Consider the following 21,384-nt stretch of genomic DNA (forward strand, 5'->3'; position numbering starts at 1 on the left):
AGAAATACAAAAGCAGGTCGTAGAGACAGTAACACTGGGCGCTGGTTGTAAGACACATTGAAAGGACAGCTAGAGTTAAAGCAACACTATGTAGTTTTTTTTACCTTTAAATAATGTCTCTAAAATTATTTCAGTGATGGAACAACTTTTAACTGGCAAATTGTACTGTTGCTGCAACCTGAGCAGCCTCCTAGCAGCTACAAGCACACTCTGAAAGTGGCGGTGGAGGGTAGGAAACACAGCCCCGCCCCTCCCCCTGCCTGCAGAAGAGTGTCTGATACCAGGCACTGTTGCGCTTTTCAACCACATGTGGGGAGCTGTAAGTCATTTTTACATGGAAACTACATAGTGTTGCTTTAATAAAGACATTATACTGTATACCAGTGGTTCTCAAACTTTTTAGGTGTGCTGCCCCCCTTGTGTATTGTGCATACCCCCAAAAAAGAAAATGTATAACATAAAACATTCTACAACTTAAAATATCTAAACATTTAATGTATTTTTTGATGCGCAAAATGACCTAAGAAATAACTAGTCTAGTTTTCCGACAAAAAAATAAAACAAGCAAAAAAATCTTTCAATGGGGTAAGCTAATTTAAGAAAAAAAATTCTTACCCCACTGGCAGATTTTTTTTTTTAGCTATTTTAAGCACAAATTAACTTGTTGTTTATTTTTTGTCTAAAAAAATTTTTGCAGTGTTTTTTTTATAAAATGTCATAAAACTGGGGCAGCCCCTGGCAGCATCTTGCGACCCCCAGTTTGAGAACCACTGCTGTAAACTGTATACCAGGTGACTGGAAATTATAATTTCTGAAATGAACCATCAGCAGTGTTCAGGTCACTAAGTCACTACACATGTTGGTGCGGCCCGGGAGCGCACCAGATAACACTGTACCATTTTTCTTAGTGCAGTTTGTGTTCACATATGTTGTTTTTACCATAGTCGAAAGGCCACACCATACACCATTGACAACTCTCAGCGCTGTTATTGGTCTCTGACAGCTCTGACCACTATGACCACCCCTCACATGTTTCCATGACAACCAGCGTGACACAAAGAACGAAGCTAGCAAGATATGGATATAAATGTCACTCTTTTTGTGTGTGGAGGACAGCGGTGCATTTATGAAATCATCAGCTCATACTTCCAGGAGACTTCTCTGCAACGGACCAAGATTGCCCTGTTTGTTGTTTACCCACAATATAACACCCGGCTCACATCACGACGGAAGCCCAGTGGCTCAGACATGTAGAGAACTTCCTGTATATGATTCGGCCCGAAGTCGAGCAGCATTCACACCATGGGTCGCACCAGAGTTAGGCGACAGTCGCTCCGAGATCACTTGTTTCGAGCGGTCTCGCAGTGGGCGTTTAGTGCGCACCGGAGTGCTGCTGTTATGTTCACATCGACCCAAACAAACCGTACTCGGACTGAAAGCTCATTTGGGCTGACCTAAACAGCGCATTTTTCAATTGTTTCCAATGGAAGCTTGCCGTTTTACAATAAAGCCAGCAGCTAGCGGTTTTCTTCCGCGCTGAAAACCGGCGCTTGACGTTTTTTTCCGCGCTCACCGCTGAGCGCCGAGAGTTGAAAAATATTCAGATTTGGGTGAAAAGCTCCGCTCGTCAATGCCAGTTATCACACAGCCGTCCAATCTCACACGGCTGTCCAATCACAGTGGAGGAGGGGCGGGACATAACCACAGCTACCAAACGCTCAGCTGAAGAAAGCTAGCACTCAGCTGAAAAACAGCTGGCATTCGGCGTCCTCCGGGCATTTTCAGCCACGTTTAAATGTTTTGGTGTGCACGCACCCTAAAAGTAAAAAACAGCAAGGCATCTGGCTGATGGCCATAAGTTGGAAATTGAGTTGGAAGACTGACAGATTATATGATGTTACCATCTTACCAACATCTTTATTTACAAGTCTTTGTAAGAAACACATTTTAACATCCAAGGTCATTCAACTCACTATCTTAACCTGTCATTGGGAAAACAGTAAAGGCTCTGTATCTGAATTTGTCAAGAACAGATTTCGAGCAGAGAGGAAAAACAGGTCTGCAGCATAAATGCTTGGCACAAACACAAAACGAATCTCCGACGTGATATGCTCGACTAATGGATCAATGCAGCATTGTGCAGGTGAGAGAGGTCTGTTTACGGAGTCTTGAGGTGAAGTCTTCTCTGTAGCTCATTACAGGACTCCATATGCCCTTTGACATTTACTGTTTACTTGCTTTACACAGCAGGGCATTGCACAAAAGGACTTTCATGCATACATCTGTTTACAAAAAAGTTTTCTTGTAGAAGCTTAAGGAAGGCAAGCTATTTTCCCGACTTGACATGCAATGCACACAAAGTAACAAATCAAAATAACAAAACGTTATACAGATGGCTTGCAGAAAAAAATAATTGGATTTAACTAGCCCGGGCACAGAATTTCACCTGCAGCATAAAACTTATTTAAAAAATATTATATTAGCCATCTGGACAAGCCAAAAATAATCAACTCATGTGTCAAATTTAATCTAACATTCTGTACAGTTTTGCGACCCTTCTGGAAAACCAAATATTCATGCTGGTACATGTTTGACAGTTTTTGTATCCCACTCTAATGTCTCGTTAAGACCACCCTTGCTGTGTGTCGCCTGTCTCTTTCGATGAGGCGTTTCTAAATCTGGTTGTCATAAACAAATGAGTACCGTCCACTTTCGTAACTGACAAGTAGTGCTGCCTCACGATTAGTCGCGACTAACTGTTTGCAGAATAAAAGTTTTTGTTTACATAATATATGTGTGTGTACTGTGTATAATAATTATATATAAATACACATACACACATGCATGTATATAATTAAGAAATATTTGCATGTGTATATACATGTTTATATTTATATATAATCTATATTATATATAAATATAAATATTTATTATATAAATATATTTTTTCTTAAAATTATACATTTATGTGTGTGTATTTATATAAACATAATTATTATACACAGTACACACACATTTACTATGCAAACAAAAACCTCCACTCTGCAAACGATTAGTCGCGACTAATCGTGAGGCAGCACTACTGACAAGAGGAGGGTGAAGTGAACTCCATTGTTTCTCTCCTATTGATAGTCGCTCCTGAAAATCGCTTTTCTTGACTTTCTTGCATCGCTGGACACCCCCATCCGTTTGCCAATGGTCACTTTCACTTATCTTGCTGGAATTCACCAAGCTTCAATTGAAATAAATGAGATTGCATTGCTTTGCTATTGCTAGTCGCTGGCGGTCTAAATGGGGCGTAAGGCCCTGCCCATACGTATATGGGTATATTCAAAAACGTACCGTTTTCTATGTGCTTTGGCCGTTTTGCGACACGCAAACGCAGTATCAGCTGAATGAAACCAAACTTTTTGGAAAACTCCTCCTAGGGTGAAGATTTTTAGAAAAACTGGTTGCAGATTTGTTGTGTAGCCGTCGTCGTGAGTTTTTGGCCAGTGACGTGCTGAGGGGAAACTCTGCCATGGCTTTTGATAGGCCAAAATGGCTTTACAATTAGGGATATATCTGTCGTTTGGCATACTATTGACAGCGCTTCATACCAGGTTTTTGCATGTTATTGTGAATGCAGAGGTTATTTCTTATCGGGGGAAGGAAAAACATAGTTTATAAAAATGGACTAGGCCTTAATTGTGTCCTCAAATGGTCCTTAGCTTTTTAAAACAAATACACCACTACATTATGCTTAAAGGAAAACACCACCTCAACTTTAACAAATAAATACATACCCACCTTTATTCAATGCGTGCACTTAATCTTTGTACAGCGTGTCGTGAATGCGTTAGCATTTAGGAATTTCATTCCTTAGGATCCAAACAGGGATGAATGTAGAAGCCAACAAACACTTCCATGTTTTCCCTATTCAAAGACTGTTACATGAGTAATTACACTTCAACCTCGAGTGCAGTAATATTGACAGAAGTTTGAGCGAGAGGGGGAGTAGTCAGTAGTGATGATGTTACTGTGTGCCAAGGTCGAAGTGTTGGAAACTAAGTGCTCTTCCGCCATACAATATAGTTCTCATTTTTATCTGCTTAAAAAAAATCGCCACATTTTATTTTGTGTCACCATATTTACTCATGTAACTACTCATGTAACAGTCTTTAAATAGGGAAAACATGGAAGTGTTTTTTGACTCCCAAATTCATCCCTATTTGGATCCCAAGGAATGAATGGGGCTAGGCCAAATGCCAACACATTCACGACATGCCGTACAAAGATTAAGTGCACACATCGAAAAAAGACAGGTATGTATTAATTTGTCTAAGCTGAGGTAAGAACATAGTAAAATATAAAAAACTGTGGTGTTTTCCTTTAAACGTTATGTAAATGGTTTTGCCTTATAAGATAACCAGGAACCCTCGATTTCTCTTCCCCAAAACAGAAACCGCATTACTCCCATAATATGATGAGGTAAACTAAATTATCTTAATTTAGCCTGCAGAATTTAGACTGTGTGAAGATGAAGAACACTTATTATACAAATATTAACTTTATTAGTTATTATTGCTGCTGTTTAGAGATTCAAATACAATGACTGCAATATAAACAGGCACATATACATAGCTTATTTAACTCAGCCAGCTAAATAGCACTTTAAAAGTGGCGCTGGTCCAAAAGCACTCAGTGTGAGCTTTTATATGGACTCATCTCCCATTAGGCCAATTTACTGATGCAGCCTACAGACATATTCTAGAAATGTGTGGGAATAAGATGTATACAAAAAAACTAAACAAATAAAATAAAAAATATAAGTATATAAAATAAAAAATATATAAATGAAATTACTGGTCTGGTTATCAAAAGCAGCTCTTATATAAAAACAAACAACATATTTTCTTTAAACCATCTAAAGACTTAAATATCTAAAATACTTAAGTTATAAAACACTGAATCTATAGATCACCAAACCCCAGTAAATCACACTTCAAATTTATCAATTCTTTGTTTTATAACAATGAGCAATATAGTTTTTCAGCATTTATTAATCAGTGTAAATGCTGGTTAATAACAATACAATTGTTTATGTTACTACATTGTGCAATAACTAATGTTAAAAGTTAAAAGTTTTTGCTTTAAAAAAGCATAAATAAATGCTGAAATGAACATGAACTACTAAGATTAATAAATGTTGTTTTCTACATTGTTAGCTAATGCATTAACTAATGTTAACAAATACAACCTTGGTGTTACCGGATCAGTTATAGGCTAACAAAAAGCTTAATTAAACGCACAGCCCAGGTCAGCTGACCGTACAAAGAGTTTCAGAATCTCAAGCACCTACATGAGAGCAGAGAGCCGCCGAGTCTCCTCTGACAGCAGATGTACTGTAGTAGTCCATCCTGATTTTTGGGTGCACTGCTAACAAGTGCACTAGAGTCACTCAGATCAGTGCCCAAACTGCCATCGATGCCTCCATGAGATCGCAGAGAGAGCAGCATGTTGTTCTGGCTATTCTGAAGCGAAAACTGCTGTGATAGAATAAGACCGGACCAATGAGCGGTTAGATGTTAGACGCCCTGCACGTTCACTAAGCAGGATGTGGTCCACTTATTGCATTTTCCGGCATTGATCAATTATTCATGCCTGGATGGCGAAGGGTAAATCGGTCAATGTTACGATCAAGTCACAAGCATTACGATCGGGTGGGTGGGGAAAAACAGGGATGCACTGGTATAGGAGGTTTAACCCCTTCATTACAACAAATGTAATAATTTAGATAAGCAGATACAGGCTAAGGAAATCAATGAAATGGATAAGACAATCCTAAATGCACAATAAAATACATAAATAAAAGTACCAAGGTGAAGAAAAACTATAAGATAGACAAAAATAAATACACTGAGATAAAAGACTGTCTTTTATAAACATCATTGTGCATTCCCTTATGTTAGAGCACAATGTGACAGATAAAAACGGTATTACCGGGTATTTACTTTTATTAAAATGAAACAAACACTTTCCACAGGATGGATTATTAAAAATGTCTCGGGAAGACTCTGAAAGCAGAGACGTGAAAGGCATGCAGAGCTCCTCTCAAAAGCTACAAGATCAGGAGATGGGCTTAAAATCAAGTTAGAGGATGATGTCACTGGCAACTAATAGCTATGGATAGACCAGACATATTTAAAATTGCCAAGCCTGCAGAAGATTCATCTTACTGACCTCGGTGTAGTTCTGAGGCTTGGAGGGTGCATAAACATAACACCACCATGATTCTTGGTTGCTTATTTCTAAATAAATATAATTATTAAATGTAATAATACTTCTTTTGGACAGTGTGTGTGTGTGTGTGTGTGTGTGTGTGTGTGTGTGTGTGTGTGTGTGTGTGTGTGTGTGTGTGTGTGTGTGTGTGTGTGTGTTTAAGCAAAGGATGAATGAGGCTTTAATGTGCAGGATTATTTAGAGACATCAGAATTCATAATAATATTGAAATAATCATGTTAAGTAAAATTGCATTATATAAGCTTCTGCATTTTTATTAGTCAGGAGAAAGGTTTGCTTCTGCACATCTTTTTAGCTTAATTTTTCACCTTAAACATACTGATATGCAAGTACTAATATTTATTTACGAACTATAAAGCAAATAATGTAAGTATTACCATTACTGATAAAATTTGGTGAAGGATAAGTGTTTACGAAGTATGAGCAACAGATCAAATCACTACCTGTTCCTGATACAGAATTTATTTCTCCCATGTTTTACATCAACATTTGGTAAAAATCAACCAACATTGTCATTAACACTCCTGTGTTGTTACCTTGCAGGTACAACACACAAATCCCCATATCACTCATGTGCGCCGCACGACACGGGCGTGAGCAGTTCAATTAATTCTGCAGTTGTGAATTCTGCTTTCACACACGGGGGAAATTAATGTCAAGAACTGCATAATTTTAGGATGAGGAAACAAACGATCAGTCTTCTAGACTTATAAAGCTTGTGATTGAGAAAGAAAGTGTCCAAAATTGCTTTTTTGCCATTTTATATTTGCCATTTATATCTCTATATACAGCCCAGTGTAACGACATTTCGTTATACATGTATAGTCACGTAATTTTTTTATTCCTTTTTCGTGATATCATCTCGAATTTCCGCGTTTTTTCGTGATCGTATAACGAATTCCTGTTTTCGTGTGATTAGCACGTCTTGGTTACTCAACTGTTTTGTCCTATTTTCTTATCATTGTTGCTTCAGTTTAGGGTTAGATTTACATAAAATTACATCCTTACCCAAACCCAACTCTAACCCCAACGCCAGGCGACATATTAAAAAATAAATCAGAAAAATATTATAAACCAATACACAAAGTGAATTCTAATGCAAACACCAATTCTAACCCTAAACCGAAGCGACAATGGTTTAAAAATAGGAAAAAGCAGTTGAGTAACCAATACATGATAATCACATAAAAATAGGAATTCGTTATGCGATCACGAAAAAACGCGGAAATTCACGATAATATCACGAAAAATGAATAAAAAGAATTACATGACTACATCACAAAACCTTGTGAGACTGGGTAGCAATATAACCAATACAGAATTCTACATAATAAAAATGTATAGATAAGCTCGTCCAACACATGGTAGGTTATAACTATTTACAAGGTGGCATATTCATATTAATTTCGAACAGTTTGTTTAAGTATGATCTGCTTTTGCCCCAGTGACGTTGGAATTAGGGGTGGGGCTTCATTATTTATTTTTTTCTAATTGGCTTGTTAATTCTGACATCATGCGCAAATGCTTTATAAGACGGTCCTTCCAGAAAAAGTTTTTTTTTGTGATTGTTGCGATCAAAAATCCTTGATCTTGCGGCACGTTTTCATAAAAAATGCGATGGAATATGCGGGATATTTATGCAATTTTATGCAATTAAACTGCGGGAACTTGCAAAAACTGCGGGAACTTGCAAAAACTACGGGAACTTGCAAAAATTGCGGGAACTTGAAAAAACTGCGGGAACTTGAAAAAACTGCGGGAACTTGAAAAAACTACGGGAACTTGCAAAAACTTAGGGGACTTGCAAAAACTGCGGGAACTTGCAAAAACTGCGGGAACTTGCAAAAACTGCGGGAACTTGCAAAACTATTTGTAGTTTTGCATGATGTTTACGTCGCATAATCATGTCACTTCATAAAGTTCCCATGGCAACAGGGGACATGGCTGCGCTTGTGTGAAGTAAATGCAACATTTTTCAACTTTAAAGCAACACTAAATGTTTTTTTTACCTTAAAATAACGTTTTCAAAAAAGTTTCAGTCGTTCATCCACCCGAAACAGGTTAAACGGCACTTTCACATTCGCTTTGCAGACCTCTATCAGTCAAAACCGCACCAAAGAAGTTTCAAACCGTTGGGTCGCTGTCCTGTAGTTCGAGTGAAAACTACAAAAACATGCTTTACGGCAGACCTACAATCCAATCAGAGCCAGCTTTGTTGCAGTAGGCTAAATTATTTACAACAGTGGTAATGGACAATTCCGCTTTCAACCTGTAGGGGGAGCAAAGAGCAAAAACTCTTTAGTGTTGCATTAAGATATGTAATTTTTACTATGAAAATGTGGGGATTATGAAATCATGCATGCCCCACATATTTTGCGCACGGAAATCTGCAATTTATGCTGCAAAAGTGCTGCGTATTTGAAAAAATGACGCCTCCGCATAAATATGCGGACTTTGGCTGATTATGCGTTGAATCATGCGATCGCATAATCACGTTTTTCTGGAGGGACTGACGACTAAAGCAAACAACAAACTAAATATCTATATTCTTAAAAACAACAACAAAAAAAAGTTTTTCCCATGATGCGATAAAAGTTAAGCATAAATCTGTAATATGAATAAAAAACACTCATAAACGGCTGTTGAGATCGTAGTCCCACTTGAAATGAAATGAGTGGAGTTTTGGAAACAGAAATGGTATTTTCTACATCACGACTTAAGTTGATAATCATATGTGTTTGTATGATTCACTTTGCACGAATTCATAGGAATTATAAAAAAGTCACAAACTCCAGTGAGATCAGACTAACTAGCCACCCATCACGAATCAGCCCTATTTACATACATCCTACCATCCGACAAATAACTAGCATGCCCTACAAGTAGAGAGATGGAGTCATAGGTCAAGGTTTTGACATGCCTTGTTACTCAAAGCCAGAGTCATGGTGTCTGGCAAGAACTGGGGTTGACCCACCTTAAAATAGTAAAAGTTTCTGGGTTCCACTTACTACAACTTGCTCAAATTAGTTTGCCCATCACTCCCTCAAACACATTAACCAGTTAGAAACAAGTGATACAACTGGCCCTGGATCAGCTGTTTAATGCATGAGGTGTTGATGTTTTCAATCCTCTGCAATACCCCAGTAACGCTAAATAACATCACCTGATCTCACTGGGGCACCAAATTACCCCAGTGGGAGGAATAAACTACAAAATCATGGGGGGAATAATGTAACACCCCCTAATAAAAGAAGTTCTGCTTGGAAACAGTGCCATTTGTAGTCAAAATAAAAAACAACTAACTTGGAACAAAACAAACATTGCATCTAAAATAAACTAGTAGCACGATTGCGCTTATCCAACATCGTCCCGTCAAACAGAAGTAAATATAATGCAACTGTTGAGATAATATAAACATACTTCTTTGTCTTGTTTGTATCATTCTGCGCAGACAGCTCCAACTCCACTGTTTACATTTCTGAGAGAAGTTTAAACATTCATACTGACATTGGGAAAAAGGCCATTCAAGGGAGAAAAACATACAGAATAAGCAAGAGTGAAAATGTGAGAATAGCTGCTCCAAGGAACGAAAAGACTGACTCAGCACTCGCAGCTAAATCGGGCACACATTTACAAAGACACAGAAAGCAGTTCTCAAATTGTTATAGACAATCTGCTCAAGACATTTAATGGCTTTTTGTGATAAACTTGGCATAGCTGTGCTCTTAAATCCCAGCGAGAGAGATTTTATTATAGAAGTTCTCGCAGCGGTCAAACTTAACGTCCCTCGACTAGCATTTTGCCTTGTCATATAAAAGAATTAACACATAGTTTGGGCAAACCAGCTAATGTTAATGCCCTTATGTTATATAAATAACATATTCCCTTCCAAGAATCGAACAACAACACTACAATATTAAAGGCGGAATGCACAATGTTTGAAAAACATTTTGGAAAAGGAGACGGGCTGACTTCCAAAACACACTTGTAGCCAATCAGCAGTAAGGAACGTGTCTACTAACCGACATCCTTGCCGGGGTTGCGTATGTGTGGGGCGGGTCTTTTAAAAGAAGGTCCAGATTCTATTAGGGTAGGGGCAGGTTTGTTTAGGTGATTTCAAATATCAACATTGGTTTTCAAACATTGTGGACTCCTCCTTTAAGGAGCTGTAACATTGACTTCTAACGGTTGAACTTGGTATCACAATCTAAATTCTAAATATTGGAGATGTGTTTCCATTCCCCCTCTCGGGTTGCCAGACACATACAGGAGTGCAACTGACAACGGAAAGCATAAATTTATCTGCTCATTGTTGTCTGCAAATTACATGTGTTGATTTTTATTAGAACTAAATCTGCAGCTAATTTCGGAGATTGCGTCCACTGGAGGTCGCATTCATGGGCCAATTGCTGTCTCATTTATGCAACCGTGATAAATGGCAACCGAGCTGTCATAAGTAATAAACTATTGGGTAAATTGGCAGTGTGCATCACACAGACCGAAACAAAAACAAAAATTCGACACAAAAGAGGCATTTCAAAAAGAGATTTAAGGGACACTCCACTTTTTTTGAAAATATGCTCATTTTCCAGCTCCCTTAGTGTTAAACATTACATTTGTATCGTTTTGTAATCCATTTAGTCGATCTCCGGGTCTGGCGCTACCACTTTTAGCATAGCTTAGCACAAACCATTGAATCTGATTAGACCATTAGCATCGCACTAAAAATAACCAAAGAGTTTGGATTAAAACTTGACTCTTCTGTAGTAACATTGTGTACGAAGACCGACGGAAAATTAAAAGTTGCGATTTTCTAGGCAGATATGGCTAGGAACTATACTCTTATTCTGGCGTATTAATCAAGGACTTTGCTGCTGTAACATGGCTGCAGGAGGCGCAATGATATTACCCACTGCCGAAAACAGTCCCCTGCCATTGAAAGATACTAAGAGGACTATGTTCGGCTGCTGCGTAATATCATTGCGCCTCCTGCAGCCATGTTACAGCAGCAGTCCTTGATTATTATGCCAGAATGAGAGTATAGTTCCTAACCATATCTGCCAAGAAAATCGCAACTTTTAATTTTCCGTCGGTCTTCGTACACGATGTAACTACAGAAGAGTCAAGTTTTAAATAGGAAAAATATTGAAACTCTTTGTGTTTTTTTAGGTGAAATGCTAATGGTCTAATCAGATTCAATGGATTATGCTAAGCTATGCTAAAAGTGCTAGCGCCAGACCGGAGATCAGCTGAATGGATTCCAAAAAGGTAAAACTCAAATGTTTAACTCTAGGGGACCTGGAAAATTAGCATTAGCAAATTAGCAAATTAGTGAACTTAGTATGTTTCCTAAATATCTACAAATATATTTTTATTTAGTACAGTCAAAAACCTACATAAAGCTCCTTTAAATGTCCATCTAAATCTGACCCAGTCTATGAAAACCCAGCTGAAGTCCTTTTTTTTGTGATTTATTGTTGTTTTCTACATAACATTATCCTACACTGTAAAAATTGCTGTAATTATGCAGCTGGTTGCCAGTAACTTACTGTAGAAGATAAAGACTGAAAATGTTTCATGTTCATTTAACTTTAAACACACTGTTGCCAGTAAATAACATAAATGTAAAATCTACAGTAAGTTACTCTCAGCTAGTTGCCAGTAATACACAGTAATACTGTAATTTCTACAGATTTTTTTTTACAGTGTACATAATGCAAAAGAAACCTTGATATCTTTAATATTGAATAAATAAGGTCATGTTAAAGTTTGAAATCAATTATGTAAATCAAACTTTGATTCTCTGATCTGTAGCCTGGTTTTCACAGACAGGGTCACAAATGTTTACAAAAGAGTACATTTAAATCTAAACAGTATATTCTATTACATGCAATCCTAGAAGATACCAAAGTAGCTGTCGGGGTACACAGTATGAATCGGCCCCTGCTGGGAGTCTCCCTCGGTTAAACCCCTACCCCGTATACACTTACTCCTCAGGAGGATCTGAGTTCGGCTGATTTGCTTCTGTGGGAATCGGTTCACTCTGGGTGCTGGCATGATGGACAGATGCCTGCAGGCCTGCCTTTCTGTTCTGATGCTCTGAACCGAGACCAAGTCCCTCTGGGAGAGTCGAAGTAGAAATATTGAGTCCTATAGTCGAATACCCAACTCAGATTCCCATTCAAAAGAAGAAAAACTCAATGAATATCTATAACTAAAAACACGATTCGAAAACTAAGCTACAGCAACACAGCCAACCTGATTCCTAGTAGACAAGCCAAGCTCTGCTCACTAAGAAAGTTGGAGAGAAGAAACAACCGTTCTGCAATGAGAACTAATAGAGTCTGTGGCAACTGCGTGATCTCATCAATAAAAAGTGTTTTGGGTTGCCAACGTCATCTCTCCCACCTTCACCAATTGGATGGTCATTTCATGTGTCAACTACAAAACAAACACATACCAGACTCGGGATCCAGCCCTCCCCATTCAGGCCATACTCGTAGTTCACAACCAGGAAAAACAAACTCTTTGGCTCAGGAATGATGTATCTATTTTTCTCACAGGTACTATGCCTCAAAAGATAAACACATGTCCTACCAATAATAAAGTCTCAAAATGTAGGACGACCTTCATTTAGAAGGCAGCAGGCTCCAGGAAGGCTCCAGATGGGGTCAAACAGGGATGAGCTCATGCAATTCTACATATTTGCTCACTGTCAACAGGCCATCATAAGACAGTATTTATATGTTGAAAGGTGGCCCTTAAACCTTAACACCTGACCCGCTCACATGCTGCGAAAAGACTATTGGTGCTATATGGAAGGCAGCGACTGATACCTAAAATTAGCACTTTTGTCTATAGCACTTTTCACAATTTTACATTGTAGCAAAGCCGCTTTACTGTAGATACAGAGTAGTACATGCAAATATATGAAAAAAATTAAAGGAAAACACCACCGTTTTTCAATATTTTACTATGTTCTTACCTCAACTTAGACAAATTAATACATCCCTATCTTTTTTAATGCATGCACTTTTAATCCTTGTACAGTGCCTCGTGAATGTGTTCGCATTTAGCCTAGCCCCATTCATTCCTTAGGATCCAAACAGGGATGAATTTAGAAGCCACCAAAGACTTCCATGTTTTCTCTATTTAATGACTATAACATGAGTAGTTACACAAGTACGTATGGTGGCACAAAATAAAACTTTTTTTTGGAGCCAAAGAAATGCATGGGGCTAGGCTAAATGCTAACACATCCATGAAGCGTTGTACAAAGATTAAAAGTGCAAACTTTGGAAAAAGATAGGTATGTATTAATTCATCTAAGTTGAGGTAAAGATATAGTAAAATATTGAAAAATTGTGGTGTTTTCCTTTAAATTTATAGGATGAAATATGTATGAAACTCTATTTTTATAAAATACAAGTACATTAGCGGTATCAACCACACAATAAACAACCCCTTAGATTCATAGCACTACATGATAATACAATACAACACACTCCTTCCTCTGCAGTTACAACAGTTACAACAGACAAAAAATAGTTTTCGTGGTTTAGGAAAGTCTTAAAAATCTGTGTCTATACAAGGATGTTTTTGTGCATTTCTCCATCTCACCATTCAAAATTGATGAACACAAAAGCATCTGGAATTCTGAACAGTAGATTTTTCCCATTTTTGGTTAAACCAATGAAGCAGCCGCGGGTAACATAATCTGTAAACTGCACGAGCTAGTGAGGGCTTTGTGACTTAAGCCCTGTCTGAAAAGTTGTGTAACACAAAGTTTTCATTAACTACATAATAATGTAGACAGAAGAAGAGTTTTTCCACAGCGTGAGAAATCACAGAAAAGACACAATATGTAAGATTTTTGCATTAAAATATCCAACAATCACTAGCAGAGTCTTATATATTTTGTGCACATGTGTACTTACATTATTGCTAATGTTTTAAACAATGTTTGAATCCAGAGAATTTGCAGAAGGAAAATATTTTGAGGAATGTTTGTGACCATACCGATTAGTGTTGGGCGATATGCCCCATTTTGAGACCGTCCTATCGTCAGCCTGTCCGAATGCCGATACACGATAGTATCGTGTGGGGGGCAGGGCTCGAGACTAACTTTTTTCACTGGTTGCATTGGTGCGCCTAAAAAAAGTTAGGTGCCCCCAAATTTTTGACCGCATCGCATTTAACGCCGCAGTTTAACAAGGACCCAACCCTGTTAACCCGCACGAGGACACTGGCATCCTAATGAGTTCTTTATTTACATTAAATCAAAGTTACTGTTAGTTTAAATGTACTTACCTCGAAAAACTCTACGGCATTAAAAAGCGTTAAGACTTAAGATTCAGTTTTTGACCTTTATTTTATTCAGAAAATCCTATAGTGACAGTAATGTCTTCATTTTTCATTAGATTTGTATAAAATGTAAACTGATGTGAAGTTTTTAGGGTGCACTCACCTTTAAATTGAGCAATAGCAGGAAACTGCAGGATCTATTAAACATAAATAAAATTAAATCCTAATTTCAAATGCTAAAGAAATTAGTCTTTTGACTTTATTCTGCTGAAAAACGCTCAAGATGTGTTTAGTGCCAAGAGAGGTCACACTAAACACTGACGATGTCTAAAGCAGTGGTTCCCAAACTTTTTCAGCGTGCGGCCCCCCTTGTGTATGGTGCATTCCTTCACGGCCCCCCAAAGTAAATTTGTGACAAAAAACTGTTCTAAACTCAACATTTTACTAAAACACATATTAAATTATACAAAAAAAGTAGTGCTTTTGGTTAGTAGCTTTATTTTTTTATGTTTAATTACACAGAATTCATAATAAATTAATGTGTTTTAGAAAATGTCATAAAACTGGGGCCCCCCTGGCACCATCTCACGGCCCCCCAGGGGGGCCCCGCCCCCCAGTTTGAAAACCCCTGGTCTAAAGAAGACATTAGTCCTGACATTTTTTTTATGTTTTGTACATATTTCCTGTATTTTCTGTTTGTATCGTAATAAAATAGATTGAAAAATAAATAGGGATGGACATTAAAACTTATAAAACAACAAGTCTGATGGTGGTGGCTAAGACTTTTGCACAGTACACACAAATTTTCTTACATTTAGACATGTATGTGTGAATTTATATATACACATAATAATTACACACAGTACACAGACATAAATTCTGCAAACACAAACTTTTATTTTGTATACAATTAATCGTGATGAATTGTTTGACAGATGTAATTACATCCTCCAACGCTAATTGTGAGTCCAATGACTTCTAAAAGCAGTGGAGGTAAAGACTACAAATCCCATCATTCAACGCTCCTTCAAAGTTGAGGCCTGCACTCCCGCGGGAGTCCCGCGGGACCCGCGGGTCCCGATGCAAAACAGTGCGGCGCGGGACAAATTTTGAATGGTCATTGCGGGAGCGGGCGGGATGATAGAGATGCACTTGCGGGTGCGGGCGGGAGGGATGATACGCTGCACTCCCGCAAATTAAATATTAGTTAATATTACAAAACTTTAGATTTATTTATGTCAAAAGATGGGTAAATGTTTTCTGTCTATTCGTTTTTGTTAAACGTTCTGTTTAATAAGCGAGTCATTTTACTACTTTATTGTTGTTCTGTTTAAAAAAAAAAAAAAAAAATACTAAGCATTCGTAGTAATGGAAAATTATGTCTTTCATTTATTTGTTATAACGCAGATAGCATCCGTTGAATTCGTTTTATTAATAAAACAAACTGTTTAATATAAGTGAGTTTGTCATTGTAAGCCTAATATTTTATTAGTGTTGATTATAATAGTATTGATAATAGTTATACATTGCGAGTTATAGCAACCCCGTCTGGCGGCTTGATGTGAATATAATTCATATTATAAACGAGAGTATTCAACTGCAATATGGCAATATCCTCACAACATTATTATTTCTCAAAACTTTGACAAAAATTATTTTTAAGGATTAACTGTATTCTTAGAGTTATTCAAAGATGCACACATTATTCCGCATATGATTTGAATATTAGTCGAGAGTATATAACGGCAATTAACGTCTTATATGGCAAAAAATATCCACATAACTTAATATAACAGCATAATGAAATGAATAAAAGACAAGGAAGTAGGATTGGCATGTAAATTGTATTATTATTACCGGAAAAACAGCAAAATAACTGAAATAAACTCTGAGGTAAATGCGCGAGGTAAACACGTTAAAATAAATGAGCAATCACAGTGGAAAAAAAACATTATTAATCTCTCAAAACTTTATATGACAAAAATGATATTTAAAGGAAAAATTCTTACAGTTTTTCAAAGATGTAAAGAAAGTATTCCATATTACTCCAGTTTATGAGCACGTTCATCTCTGGTCTCGCTCTGTTATGTAATAGCTGATTGACAGGTGCGCATCTCCGTCTTTTAAACAGGTATCATTTTGTAAAGTTACTAATTTAGGGAAATTATCCATGATTTGATGATTTTATTATTATTATGAACATTTATTTTTTTTTGCAGATTGATTGCGATTTGTATTACCGTTTTACTACAAATACAAGACCTTTTTTTACCACGGAGGGCCGGTGGTATACGAAATTTCTCGGTAGATTTTTTGGTCCTACTCCGCCCCTGATATATATAATGAATAATAATGAACAAACATTTAACAAATTTATTTTATTAAGAAATGGAAATATTTAATAATCTAACGATAAATATCAAATGTAGCCTACTGGGTAGGATTTTAAACGTCTTTGCCAAATATATTTTCGTTTAAAATATGCGGTGCGTTTAATACATTCAGAAGGTGAAAACAATCCTCACCTGCATATCCCTAAATCCAACACATCTTTGTAAGAACCTAAGTTAAGTGTCCATGTTATTTTTACATTCTGACTTTAAAGAACAATTTGGAAAAAGAGATCAGAGCAGAGGAGCATGTAAATGCTGCAATTACACTTGCTCTGACAGCAGCTTATTTTTAAAAGACGCTGTATTTTATTGCTCTATTCGCCAAGTGTATTTTAATTGGCCACACTATGAAATTTATATATAAATTCAGAACTTTTAAAAATTTTATTCAATTAAACTTATTCAAAAACTACTGAAAGGAAATAAATGTGTTTGTTTCTATTTTTTTAAATGGTGGGTCTTGAGATTACCTGTTGGGTTGAAAAAGTTTGCAAACCCCTATAATACATAAGCAAGATTGATCAAAGCTTTATCAAATCTTTTAATTTTTTTCATTAGTAATTATATCATGTTATTCATGTATATAAGTAAATAACGTCGTAAGATACGCATACTTTGTGTCCAAAAACTTACTTTATTTTCCAATAAACTGATGAGTTTTGCATCAAATAGATTTTTGATACTCTTGCAATAGACTATTTATGACGATTCACAGACGATTCATTGTTACATCTATGACTTAAAAAATTACGATTTGTATATCCTTTTCTTTTTAGAGACCGTTCGCATCAAGTTGCCAAGTTTATTTTAAATCTTGATGAGCGGCAAGCGCACTCAAATATAGACGCGTCTGAAACAAAACTCGTATTTACAGGCGAACGCTTTGAAAAGAAGAAGAAATTCAGTGCGTCCTTCGTTTTCCATTCACTTTAGATGTTAAGTTAATGGACTCGAATGCAAAAATTCTTCCAATAAGTTGTCGGGACTCAGGACACAATCAATTTGGGCATAAAGTGGTGGGGCTGCTGTGACTGCAGGCAGCCTATGACAGCAACCTTCAACCTGGTGGCATGACAACAACCGGCCTCGTTGCCAAAAAACAGACCGGCCCATCAGGAATTCTCCTTGTCCGATTAGCCATCTAAGCCTGTTACCATGTATTGATAAGGAATTATATGTGCACGCACATTTTTTTAAGACCTTTCCTGAGACCGAAAGTAAACACCCATCCATCCTGCCTGCGGGCATTTGCGGGCGGGAGCGGGACAAAATATCACAGATGCGGGCGGGAGCGGGACTAAAAATTAAAAATCTTTGCGGGAGCGGGCGGGAGTGGGACTGAACATTGCGGGTGCGGGCGGGAGCGGGACTGAAAATTGTGTCCCGCGCAGACCTCTACTTCAAAGTGCCATCAAATTTTGTTTTGTATGGCAACCTAGCAGCGACAATTACGTATTGTGCCTTTAAGCCGAACAGCTTACACAAAGTCAACTAATAATTTACAATACATCAGCAATAAAAAAAACCTTCACATCCTAGTCCTAAACCACAAACACCTGCCTGTTTTTGCAAGTAAGCATTTATTTCTCTGTTCACACATTCCTACCACTCATGGCAAGGGGCAAAATAAACATTTACAATAAACATAAGACTTTACAATAATTAAATCTAAGTTACCCGTGGGAAACATTATTTCTTGTGTTCTCAGCAGTGAGACTTCCAATATGACTTCTCAACAACAAGTTGTTACTTATACCTCCCCTATGCCCCAAACTACACTTTAATCACTCCTGCAGGTGTAAATAATCCATGTCACCAACAGCTCTAGGGCCGTCTGCCCCGCAACAGACCTCCTTTATCATGCTGGCAACAGCATTTATATAAAAACTGACCAAATCTCACAGTCCACAGCTCCAGTGTCAGGGTATCATCGCTACAGCATGTGACTGTGTGTTGCACATTACACCCCACTAAAATTAGCAGCGCACAGTCACATTCTGGGGATTTGGAAGAAAAGGACCTTTGATATTCCTCTGAAAAAGTGGGATGGATGACAAGGCGGTATGCGAAGTAAATAAATATAAAGAATACTCTACACATTGTTCTGTAACACAGAATACACGTGAAGAGCCTATGCATTAAACTTGGGGTTGAATTCATGACAACAGGGCACAAAAATGGCTCGTAAATATCTGGATAAGGGTTTGTAAACATACTACTCGATGTGATGCTCCAAAAATACAGACATGTCATGTGACAGCCTTAAAAAGAGATGACTGCATTGTTATTCCACCTGAGTCTGTGTTTAGACACAAAGACTACAGATCACATTCTGTGGTCAAGGCATGTGTCGCTAAAATATTTGTCAGGTATTACCTGAGGTGACGTAAATGTTAGTAAAACACTGTCCGACATTATTTAGTAACAAGTCTGCCTGGCAACACTACAATTCCTCATTTAAACAACAGGGGGCACATTTTCTATTCGAGGGTTTGTTTTACTTGAGGTTGCCAAATCTGTTAATAAACAGCAAAAGGCTAAAAGCTAAATTGTTTAAAATGAAATCAAATGCTACATTTCTGCACACCGGTGTTTGAAAAAGGAATCAATAAAATGGTTAAGACTCACAGACAAACTAATTCTGTATTTAGGGCATGTACACCTCAAAGAGGCTGGAAATGGCATTGAATGTTAATGCATTTTGATAAACTTTTATTCAGCTTTTATTTCCAGACGTCTGTGCGAATACATTGTGAATACAAAGCGTTAACACAAATGTATGCTGTGGTTCACTCAGGGTCATGGATGCATACAGACCTCACTGCAGTTAGTAACAGGCCTACCGCAGCTGTAAACAGCTTAAATGTGCACAATAGAGTGAATTAGGGGAGAGCCAATTAGGCTTTCCTGTTCTGGCTCGATCGCATGGGATAGTCCTGCGGCCTGGTTAGTTCAGTCGCTGTCTCCATGCCAGGCATCCACAGGGATTAGGCACATTCGGCAGAGCTAGTGTAGCATAAATACACCAGTGTTGGTGAGTAACTAACTAAAAAAATTATGCTATTCACTAAACAGCTTAGCATACTACTAAAAATGTAGTTGAGATGTTTTCAAATTTGTATAGCTATTGCTACTTTATCCGACAACTAGTGGTGTACCCTGGTAAGAAGTTCAAACCAGTCTAAGCTGGTTTAGCTGGTCTCCCAGTCTGGTTTTAACAGGCTGATTTTAGATGGGTTTTGGCCACTTTTTAGCTGTTTAGGCTGACGGGAACATCTTAAACCAGCCAAGGCTGGCTTGACCAGCTAAAAATAGTGGTCGAAACCCTCCCAAAACCAGCTTGATACACCAGCTAATTTAGCTAAAGCCAGGTTAAACCAAGCTTAACAAACTGCTGTCTTTTTGTCACAACATAGTTTATATTAAAGTGGCCATAGCATGAAAATCTGACTTTTTCCATATTTAAGGCTATAATTGGGTCCCCAGTGCTTCTATCAACCTAGAAAATGTGAAAAAGAACAAACCCAATAACTTAGTTTTGGTAAATCATTCTCTGCAAGCATGCAAAAAATTACGTAATTGAAATTATTATAATAAGATCCCCTTATGACATCTTAAGGGGATCCTATTATAATAATACCGCCCCTTAATCTGCACTATCCAACCACGACACTGCCATTTAGTGGAGAGAGAGAGAAAGAGAGAGAGAGAAAATAATTGACACCACAATTGAGTTTCAATTTCAACAAACCACCATCATTGCGATCAGTGTTTGAATTTTATTGGCTCATTTGCATTTTTAAGGACACACCCAGTGGTGTAGTCTACGTGATACGCAGGTATACGCCGTATACCCACTAGAAATTGTCAAGGATTTCCGTATACCCACTAAAAATAGCTTGAGGATGCGTAACAGCATGGTTTTCTGACATTTCAAAATTTTAGTCATAATTCAGATGTAAAGCACTGACCAGTAGCATGCTACACTTGCTATTTTAGCGGGTTGAACTGCATATATATTAGGCTATATTTTGGTGTGTTTGAATTCCTGCCGAACTGCGCGATCCGATTCGCGTATGAAATCAAATTACCATAGCGGCGCCAAAGTGACTGGGGAGCAGACTGGTGTGGCACCAGAAGAACCCACAGGCGAGTGACAGCAAAGTACCGCGAGAGCGATTGCATTTATCACATGGAGAAATCTGCTTTGAATCGCTCTCGCGGTACTTTGACATCACCAAAGGGTCTGCTTAGCGCCAAATGAAGTCGAACCTGCAGTGTAGCTGCTCACGCGACACTGTAAACAATCCATGTGAAGTGAACGAGCTGCTGCAATATAAAATCCGGAGAGTTAACAACGCACATGTGAGTAAACATTTAAAACATCAGTCCAGTTTATTAGTTT

The 21,384-nt window shown here is 37.7% G+C and overlaps 1 protein-coding gene across 9 annotated transcripts in view; it reads right to left on the reverse strand.

Moving 5' to 3' along the window:
• The window catches only part of enah (ENAH actin regulator), a 132,119-nt gene that overhangs the window by 36,556 nt on the left and 74,179 nt on the right, over positions 1-21,384 (reverse strand). The window contains exon 1 of one of the 9 annotated variants that reach the window (XM_055187275.2): positions 12,273-12,454. The exons of the other annotated variants lie outside the window; for them this stretch is intronic. Within the exon in view, the coding sequence (XP_055043250.2) occupies positions 12,273-12,339 (67 nt within the window). The 5' untranslated portion in view covers positions 12,340-12,454. Of the gene's footprint in view, positions 1-12,272; positions 12,455-21,384 lie in introns of those variants that run through there. 9 annotated transcript variants of the gene reach the window in all.

This window comes from Misgurnus anguillicaudatus, chromosome 18 (genome assembly GCF_027580225.2).
Source record: "Misgurnus anguillicaudatus chromosome 18, ASM2758022v2, whole genome shotgun sequence".
NCBI lineage: Eukaryota > Metazoa > Chordata > Actinopteri > Cypriniformes > Cobitidae > Misgurnus > Misgurnus anguillicaudatus.